Below are 10139 nucleotides of genomic sequence, written 5' to 3'. Positions count from 1 at the left end.
CTTAAGCTCTTTGTGAATTTTGCTAACTTCTCATTTTTCAACACGTGTATTTTATGGTCTAATTTAAAATGTTTAATATAAACATTTTATTTAACTTTTAAGAGCTCCATTCCCCTTTCTTACTTCTAAAACTTTAAATTTCACTTTAACTTTTTTGTAAACTTTCATTTTTTATCTTTGTCCTTGTTTTGTTCATTTTACCTTTTCTAAACTAAGAAAAATGTATTTTTAAGCCTTAAATAATTTTGAAATTTTAAATTAAAAAAACTTAAATTTTAAAACATTTCTTTTAAAATATTTAACTTAAAATTTTCAACATTTAGAAACATTTTCTTTTAAAATTAAAAAAGAGTTTTCTTCATTTTAAATATTTTCTTGTAAGGCTTTAAAAATTTTTTTTCAATATTCTTTTTTTCAAACCATTTGACTAATCAGCCACAGCTAGAATACCAATTGTGAAACTTTTTGTTGATGTACAAATACTCCCTGATCTCACATGGTATTTTTGTAGAAACAAATGACATACAGCAGTGGCAGAACATCTCCATTCCCACTCTCCCCATCTAAAACAATCTGTTCATTTAAGTATGCTTTATGTGACCATTTTCAACCTCTTCCCCCCCTCCCATTTCTTAAGGCTGAATGGTCACTAGTTAGTATTTTTTTTTTCATCTTACAGACCCATAAACCATGGTAAGATAGGTTCTTTATATCAAGGTTCTACTTGTCATATAGGTGCTATTTGTCATTGTCAATGCCAGGTAGGTTTTTGCGAAACTTCAAGAGGTGCTTGTTGCTGTATGGGTATTGTCATTGTCCATTCCAGGTAGGTTTATGTGTCATTTCAGGATCCTTGTATATTCATTTCCTTTTTTTTTTCTGGTAAGTGTCTTGTAAGACTATTCTTTCTCTAGACCCTGTTTGTGATAGAACAGTAAATACCCTTCACTGTAGAGTAAGTCCTCAATGGTAGCCTTGGTGATGATGGCATCATCACAGCTAAACCATTGGTCCTTTTGTTGCCGGATAAAGCTGGTATAGTGTCCACTTTCCAAAGTTCCATGGTGATTAATCACTGCAAACAAGGAATACTTATTCTCATTGGGTGTACAATCTGTTGGTGGCTGGTCTTCCTTCATTCTGCTGTCCTTAGTGGAGGCCAAAAATGGAGTCATATCCAGCTCCAAGGGAAAGGAGATAAAAGTATTAATCTTTCGCCTCTGTTTACCTACATGTTCAAATCGCTTGAGATGAAAACAGGCCACGATAGGTAATTTCTTCATCGTGAGTTGTTTGGTAGATTCCTGATAGCTTTGGCAACTACTGCATTTGATTTTGGCACTGCTTCCTAGGTACTCTGGCCTTGTAAACCACTGTAGGCAATCTGTGAGTGAGGGAATACCTGGTATGTGGTCATCCCTACTCACTGTGCTGTCAGCTCCCTCTGGACTCTGGGAACTGAATGTGGCACAAGAGCCAGGCAAGTCCAAACTGATGTCCCAGCATGGGTCTATTGTGGTAGAGACACTATGGCAAGCTTGACATGTGACATCTGACTGCAAGCCACCTGTAAAGATTTGGTCTATGATGCAGTTACAGCAGTTGGGGTTATTGGCCTCCTGCCCAACACTATCATCTTTGCTGTGTCTATGCAGCACATCTAATATTGCGATAAGGAACTCATGGGCATCCTGCTGCCTATATCCTGCTAAGTGTTCTGCATGAATCCATATTAGATGCAATAACTTATAAGGAATGTGAGGAGTTCGGCTCCCAGAGTACATTGCATGAAAAAGAGAAGACATTTCACAGACAAGACACAAGCTGGGGCTTGTCATTACACATTTATGCTTGTCAGAGAGAAAGAAATCTTTCAATAAAGGAATATGGGTAAGTGCTTGGACAATGCAATTCATAAAGCACGTGTTCCCAAGATTGATTAGCCCTCTCAGGCCTACAGTACAGACTGACTTTTTCCTCCTCTTTTTCTTGGGTTTCACCAATTTTGGCTCCTGTTCCTTTGACTCACAGGTTGAATGTTTCTCTTCAACACCTGATGTCATACACTGTTGTTGAGAAACATCTGTTGAGATGGAAGTTAGTAATTTCAGAATTTTCTCTTTTGTTTCTTTGGCAATCTGTTCTATGTCTTTGTCATATACATAATCCTTACACATAAAGCAATATATAACCCCATGATAGAGGTCTACAGCTAAATTATGCTGTTTTGTTTCTGCATGTTTGTGAATATGTTTCTCAGTAAAGCAGCCAAAAAAGACACAGGAGAGACAGGAGTGGAGTCTGTTCATATGGGTACTACATACATGACAGAAGCACGACTTTGCCTTACGTTTCCTAGTTTCTGGGGTCCCACTCCAAACGAAACGCTGGTAGATCAACCGCAGGTTCTTCCTCCAGTTCTTAGCCACTTTAAAGCTCTCCACATGAGAGCAGCCTGTAGGACCCTGATCAAACTCCACCTCCAGCAACCAGTCCCCTAGGCCACCTCGATCCGCAGAGCCACCTAGGTCAGAACAGCTTTGCAGCTTCTGGGGCCTAGACCCAGGCCGGGATCTACGCCGCGATCTGCGCCAGGACTGGGGCCGGGTCAGAAGCTGAGGGGGAGGATGGGCTGGAGGCTGGGGTGGGGCCGAGGGCCCGGGCAGGGCTCGGGCCCGGACCCGGGGCTGGGGCCGAGGGCGGGGCTTGCGGCGCGGGCAAAGGGGCGAAGAGCTGCTGTGACAGCGAGGTGGGGTTGAAGGGAGCACCTCCTTATCGCCGCCGCTGTCACTCCACGTCAAGTTCTCCTCCGAAGTAGGCTTACGCTCTTGTAAAGGCTCCAGCTTCACCTCCTCAGCTCCCTGGCCTGAACACATCTTTGCCTCCCCCACCGCCTCCTTCTCCATTTTCCCCGCCTTTTCAGCCGCCTCCTCGGGCGAGGCTCCTCCCCCACCGCCCGAGCTCTAGCGGACCAAAGAGCTGGAAGACAAGGAAGTTTCCCGAACTTGGGCCATCAGCTCACCGCCCGGCCTGAGAAGAAAGGTCTGGAATGGAGCTGCGACTGTAGATGGAATGAGACAGGGATTTCTGTGAATGATCTGGCCAGCATCATGGCGGCGGCGCGCCATTAGCGCCCTCAGGACCCCTCCCACCATGAGCTCAGCCAGAGACCAATGCGGGCTCCACCCCCTCTACTCAGGGGCTCCCGGAGCTGCTGAGGAGACAGAAGCAGTTACCTGGTTTAAAAGCGATCCGATCGTGCTGGGAGTGGGGGGCTGGGGTGGGGGAAAGGGAGAAGGACTGAGGGAGGAAAACGTGGAGGTGGGGTGTGGTACGGCCTGAGCTTTAGGGTGGAAATGGAATCTTCTTTGAAAAAAGGCGCCACCCTCTAACTGACTTTCCTGCGCTTTGCGCAGCCTCACTTTGGCATAGCTTCCTCTGACGTTCTTTCCTTTTATTCTAAAAACACACTGGGGTCAAAATTTACCTTAAAAATTGCTAAAAGGGGACCACCTATGGAAAATGGGCTCAGGGAAAGAAAGTGTCCTCCTCCTCCCTGGAATGGAGCTCCTCCCACCTTACCTATGCTGCTGGGGCTGGTTATGTTCCACCCTTGCCGCTACCTCCAAGGGCACTGTCTTTTGGTCAGCCAAACTCTTGCGCCCTCTCACGCTCTTATCGCGCTTGTGTTCCTTCTCACACCTCGTTTCTTGATTCAGCACCTTCATTCCCTATTCCTCCGAGAATTCGGACTCTCTCACGCCCTCCACGCGTTCATCGCCCCTGTCTTCAGTGTTCGACCCCCAAGATCTCTGCCCCTTCCCGCCTTTGTCCCCGCAACGCCCCCGGCTCCGCTGTTTGCTTATAGGTCTGGGTTACCTTGGGCCACAGGCGCGTGATACAGAACGTCAGCAGCTGCTGCTGTACAGGCGCTCTTCAGCCAACGTTCTCTCCTGACCTCTCCTCAGGGCTGGTCACAAGGGGGCCGCCCCCGGCCCCTCCCCTCTCGACATGTGGCCCCCAGCCCCGGATTCTGCCCTCCTGCAGTGATGAATGGCACCGCTGTCCGGTTTGGTCAGACCTCTTCCTGAAACAGATTATACTGGAGGTAACCACAGCGACGGATTCTAGAGAAAGCCCCTGAAATGGAGGTTCTCGTCTCACCTGGCTCCAGGCCCGGACTCCGCAGATAAAAAAAGATTCATTGGGGTGGCGGTTGGGGTTGCAGGAAGGGCAACTCTCTGGCGTGAATCCCTCAGGGAACCATCAAAAATTGATCTCTGGGAATTCAATGGAGAGAGGAGTATTATTCTGGAGTCTGGTGAGAGGAATCATAAGGGCTTCAGGCCCTAGATAGGAGATCCCAAGCACTTGCTAGCTTTGTGAGCTCAGATAAAACACCTGATTTCCCTGAGCCTTAGTTATGTCATCTGTTAAACAAAAATGGGAATAATAATCCTAACCTGTTATGAACACTAAATCATAGTATATATAAAGTAAAAGTTCCTTAAGTCACCTGTTTCTTTCACACCTGTTTCTCAGTCCACATCTTAAAATCTGCCTATAGCACAATGCCTGGTACTTAGAATACAGAAAAGGAGAACACTGTCTTTCCAAATTCTCTCAAAGTTATTGCTCAGTTCACTGAATTATCCCTCCTAACCAGTTCATGTAAATGAACACACACTTAACAAGTGTACATGAACAGATCCCATAACTGTATTACTGTGCTAAATTGTGCTGTGAGAAATACTGAATAAAACGATTTGTGTCCTCCAGATTTTGTCTTCCCTTTAATAGATACAGCATCCAAGGCCACAACCTCTGTGAAAGCTGCTATCTCTGGGGCTTGTTGCCCTTCCTGCCCTATCCATAGAATATTCCTGCTTATCATTGAAGATGTTTAATGCTACATTTAATCTTTCTGGGACAGTCATGCACCTCCTTTCTCAACCTCAGGATAAGGATTCAGTTCTCTCAGGCTCAGGATTGGTATCTTGTAGGTGCCTTCCCAAAAGAATGTCAGTGATTTTAGGACATCAAAGAGATTCAGCAATCTGTATGAATTTCCAGAGTGAGCACAGATCACCATGATCTTGGAGAAAAGAACCACCATAACTGTCATGTAGCCCAAAGTGACTATAGGTTGAGAGGTTCAAATAAGAGTTAGTCTTCAGATGAATATGTTTGTAGGAACATTTGCCTGGGAGACAAGAGATCAATGCTCTTATACTTTCCCACCATTATTAGCTATATATCACTTCTACAATTCAGTTTCCCCGAGTAAGAAAAGGGTTGATTTGACCTTTTAGCAGTTCTTACCATAAATTCATGGCAACTTAGCAGAAATCCTAATGAGGCTTCCGGTTCACAGAAAGACTTTAACTGCCATGACTTCACACCAGAGAAGGGAGGCTTACTGTTTTCTGGCTAGTCTTTTCCGTTTCTCTGGATGCAGCTAAGCTGCATTAGAGGAGCCTCAGGAGATGGGATGACCTGTTCAAACTGAGGTACCTTTTGGCAGATTAGTTTGTCTTCCTATGGAGTTTACAAAGGACTTTTAAGCAAGGGTATCAGGGTTTTCCAACATCATGGAAATTGGCCTTGTATAAATGTTAAAGATTTTGACTTGGGATTTAGACAGATTGCACCAGAGGGTGGAAGAGCATACATACAAGGAAGCAGTAGGTGAGAGAAGCAGAAATGGAGTCACCAGTGGGTACTCAGGAGGACTTTGAGGGGAAGCAGTATCAGAGGCAATGACATGCCCTCCTGCTGGTGAGTGGTTGAGTGACACAGAGAAAGGTGAAAACCTCTGGTGGCTTATAGGGAAGTCCTTTCTATCTCCCTCACTTCTTTTCCTCCATCTGAATTACCCTTTCTCTTGTGCATTCCTCCTTTGACAGAAATCTAGAGTGAGGTAAGGAGGGAGCTTACCTCCCTGGAAGTCCCAGCAGTGCCACCCTTACCCGAAGAACAGCCAGTCATTGCCCCCCCCCCCCATACTTGCCTATTCCATCCATACCAAACCTTGTGATTTTGATCCACTTCTTGACAATAAATCCTTGAGGGTTAGTTAAAACGGGAAGAGAGGGTAGCTCATCAGGTTTCCATGAAGTAACCCCAGAGGTCCTACCCCAGTTCCATCCCCAGAGTTGACTTTGTTCTGGACCCATCTCCAAGGATCCAGTGTCCCTCCAGATTACCCCCTGTTTTACACCTAGTTCAAATGTTCCCTCCTCCAGGAGGTCTTCTCTGACCCCCCCCCCCCCCCCCCCCAGATCTGGAGGGTGTCCCTCAGAATACAGCAGCACTTTATAGACAGAGCCCTTCTGGACCCAGCCTCTTTAAAGAGGATCTTCTCTAAAGAGGTCCCTCAGTTTGGACCCTGCCCTAGCCCCTCACCCCTTTGTCATGAAGAGACCACCTACAAAGAAAGGTGTCCTGTTGAAGTGGAACTGGAAAGCATATTCAAATCTCAATCATGTAGAAGTACCTGGAAGAAAAGCTCTTTAGAACTATAGACTAATTTATGAAGGAATTTTTTCCCCCTAGGTAAGGGCATTTGCTCATCCATGGCTAACAAAAGACTTGGCTTATTTCTGGGATAGCAGACCTAGATGGAAATGCTGACTCATTTTCTAGCTGTGTAACTAGGATGAGGCCCAGTAGTTTGTTTTTGACAATTGACTAGCTAATGCTGATGCAGAATGTTGATGCTGTTGGTATGGGGACTGGACTTTGAAAACAACTGTTGTGGGTTATTGTATAAAAACCCATAGGTCAAGACCTTAGTCACAGGAAACTTTTCCAATGTGGCTGGTTTCCCAGGGGTATTGGCATCTCTTGTTTTTTTTTTGTTGTTGTTGTTTTTTTGTTTTTGTTTTTTTTCTGACCACAGAAGATGCTGTAGTATCTGGGGGTGAGTAGAATAGAAAAGAGAGATATCTGCAAAAAGCCTGCTTCTGTACTCCTGGTGCCCCAGGACTTTTAAAACAAGCCTTTCAAAAAGAAAGAAAGAATATTTCTCCCAATCTGGGCCTCTTTTCAATCACCTCACTTCTTTGAGGCCAGCATCCCAAAAGGCAGACTTGTAGCCATTGCCTGCTCCTAACTAGGTTTGCAGGAAGAGTGCTGTGGATTGGGTTCAGGTCTTTTGGGACCCACATTGTCTGCCAGCCATTTGCCCCCTTTTCCTTTGTATCCCTTCTTCTGCTCCCTTTCTTCCCTGTGCCTCAGCTCCTAGCTGGTCCACCTCCAGCCTTCCAAAGCAACAGCTACAAACAACACTGCTGTGTGCATTCTCCTGCCCACAGACCCATGGTGACTCCCTGTAGCCACTTGGTTTTTTAAAAACGAAAATTTCTAACTTACTCCAACTCTCCCTACCCATAAATATGTCCAGCCTCATCTTTTTTCTTGTTATTATGTTTTTTGTTATTATTATGGTTTTTTTTCAATTTTTAAAAAAATATTTTTAGGTTTATTTATTTTATTTTAGAGAGAAAGAGAAGGGGGGAAGAGAGAGAGAGACAGAGAAAGAGAGAAAATCCCAAGCAGGCTCTGCAGTGTCAGTGTGGAGCCAGATGTGGAGCTTGAACTTGAACTGTGAGATCATGACCTGGGCTGAAATCAAGAGTTGGATGCTTAACTGACTGAACCACCTAGGTGCCCCTCAAATTTTTATTTAAATTCTAGTTAGTTAACATACAGTGCAGTATTGGTTTCAGGAGTAGAATTCAGTGATTCATCAATTACATGCAATACCCACTGCTCATCATAACAAGTGCCCTCCTTAGTACCCATCCCTCATCTATCCCATCCTGCACCCACCTCCCTCCATCAACCCTCAGTTCTCTGTCTTTAAGAGTGTCTTATGGTTTGTTTCCCTCTGTCTCCCCCTCTATATGTTCATCTGTTTTGTTTCTTAAATTCCACATATGAGTGAAATCATGTGGTATTTGTCTTTCTCTGACTAATTTATTTCGCTTACCATAATCCACTGTAGCTCAATCCATGTCGTTGCAAATGGCAAGACTTCATTCTTTTTGACGGTTGAGTAATATTCCATTGTGTGTGTATGTGTATTACATACCACATCTTTTTTATCCATTCATCTATTGATAGACATTTGGGATCTTTCCATAGCTTGGCTATTGTTGATAATACTGCTATAACCATTGGGGTGCATATACCCCTTCACATCTGTGTTTTTGTATCTTTTGGGTAAATACCTAGTAGTGCAATTGTTGGATCATAGGGTAGTTCCATTTTTAACTTTTTGAGGAAACTCCATACTGCTCTCCAGAGTGACTGCACCAGTTTGTGTTCCCACCAACAATGTAAGAAGGTTTCCCTTTCTTCATATCCTCACTAACACCTGTTGTTTTTTGTGATGTCCAACCTCTTCTTCACTTTCTGCCCTCCATGACTCCAGTGCTTCAACCATGGAAGCCTCTTTATTGTCCCTGTCTGTGAGATAACATATATGAAAACATTCAGTATGTCAGCTCAATCCCTTTCCTTCCCCATGGGTTCTCACTTCAAAACACTTCCTAGCACAGACATTCTCAAATGTTTTACACCTTGGGTCCCTTTGGCAGCTAGATGTAGCCTGTAGCTCCCTTAAGAGAATAATATTTTTATAAATGCATAAAATTAAATGAATAGAATTATAACTGAAATTTATTATATTGAAATATGGTTTTGAATTTTAAAAAAAAGATTGTAATTTGATAACATATATGCTTATTTATTAATACATTAAATAAGAGTATCTAGTGATAGACATAACTATCATAATTTCAATTTTAGTATATGTGCTGCCGAAGTGAGCACATAACTATCATAATTTCAAAGTGATAAGCATAAATGATACTTTAAGAAATGTGAAACAAATGTAATGTGATGAAAGTCTTTATTGGTGACATTATTGTGGTTCCTTGCCTAGGTTAGTAATTGAAAGACATGCTCAAATTAAGTTAAAGGTAAGTGAAAATAAAGGCATAGGCCTTTTCCCTGTATATGCGTAGACCTCTATGCATTCCATATTCTGACTGTTCTTGCTTCATAATGCCCTAACTACCTTGTTTGCTTAGTGGACAAATTTATTACAAACCATTTATTTATTTTTTTTTACATTGGTTACATGTTGAAATAATACTGTAGATATATTGGGTTAATAAAATATACTACAAAATTAATGTAATCCAAAAACGTTGGTGAGATGCCACGAAATAATAGGTGGCAGTGCCTTAATTGTATGCATGTTGTCAGGCCTGAGGGCCTCTTTCATCCTTGTCAAGGGGAGTGCTAACCTTCTCTCCTTTCATAAAACGCTATTACAAAAAAACATATTAAGTGCATATTATGTGCTCTTCTCTCTGTACCCATTAAAATGTATCTTATCACTTGTGATGTGAGATAGATATTGCTATCCATACCTTAAAGGTGGGAAAATGGAGGGGTCATTTCACATTGACTTCAGATCACACAGGTAAGAAGGGACTGCTAGCCCTGGAGCCTCCAGAAATTTTGACACAGAGCTATGTTCTTTCTTCTTATTTATTTGCTTCAGCTCTTTGTTTTACTTTGTTCTTATGAAGTTTTTATTTAAATTCAATTTATTTAACATACAATGTACTATTAGTTTTCAGGTGTACAATTTAGTGATTTGGCACTTACATACAACTCACAGTGCTCATCACAAGTTCAGTCATAATCCTCATCACCTATCTAACCCATCACCTACATACCTCCCCTCTAATAACCATCAGTTTGTTCTCTATAATTAAGAGTCTGGGGGCACCTGGGTGGCTCAGTCGGTTAAGTGTCCGACTTCAGCTCAGGTCATGATCTCACGGTTATTGAGTTTGAGCCCTGTGTCAGGCTCTCTGCTGTCAGAACAGAACCCACTTTGGATCCTTTGCCCCCCCTCCCTCTCTCTCTGCCCCTCCCCTGCTTGTGCTCTGCTCTCTCAAAATAAATAAATAAAACTTTAAAAAGTTTGTTTCTTGGTTTGCCTTTTTTCCCCTATACCTGTTTGTTTTGTTTCTTAAATTCCACATATGAGTGAAATCATATGGTATATGCTCTTTGGATGGTAGAATATAATTGGAGCATGTGGCTCAGTTTAGTAA

At 43.0% G+C, this 10139-nt stretch overlaps 1 protein-coding gene and 1 non-coding gene across 7 annotated transcripts; both read right to left on the bottom strand.

Moving 5' to 3' along the window:
- Positions 1–336: 336 nt before the first annotated feature.
- On the bottom strand, positions 337–4375 carry USP51 (ubiquitin specific peptidase 51). 6 transcript variants are annotated; one of them, XM_040468648.1, is made up of 3 exons: positions 3237–3723; positions 2351–3061; positions 337–2083 (listed from the first exon to the last, which is right to left on the bottom strand). In XM_040468648.1, exons 2-3 carry the CDS (start codon positions 2904–2906, stop codon positions 900–902), a joined length of 1740 nt encoding a protein of 579 aa, XP_040324582.1. In that variant the 5' UTR covers positions 2907–3061; positions 3237–3723; the 3' UTR covers positions 337–899. The 6 variants fall into 6 exon arrangements, with proteins under 6 accessions (XP_040324582.1, XP_040324581.1, XP_040324578.1 ...); XM_040468650.1 differs by having other exon boundaries at positions 338–1567; XM_040468649.1 differs by having other exon boundaries at positions 339–2524; positions 2769–3061.
- A 4835-nt stretch (positions 4376–9210) lies between these two features.
- Positions 9211–9339, bottom strand: LOC121025896 (U6atac minor spliceosomal RNA). Its single transcript, XR_005788184.1, has one exon. It is a non-coding gene; the product is annotated as a U6atac minor spliceosomal RNA (small nuclear RNA).
- Positions 9340–10139: the final 800 nt, after the last annotated feature.

The sequence above is a fragment of the Herpailurus yagouaroundi genome, unplaced genomic scaffold, assembly GCF_014898765.1.
Source record: "Herpailurus yagouaroundi ecotype Mexico unplaced genomic scaffold, PumYag 67784, whole genome shotgun sequence".
Taxonomy (NCBI): Eukaryota; Metazoa; Chordata; class Mammalia; order Carnivora; family Felidae; genus Herpailurus; species Herpailurus yagouaroundi.
This window is presented reverse-complemented; position numbering and strand designations above follow the sequence as displayed.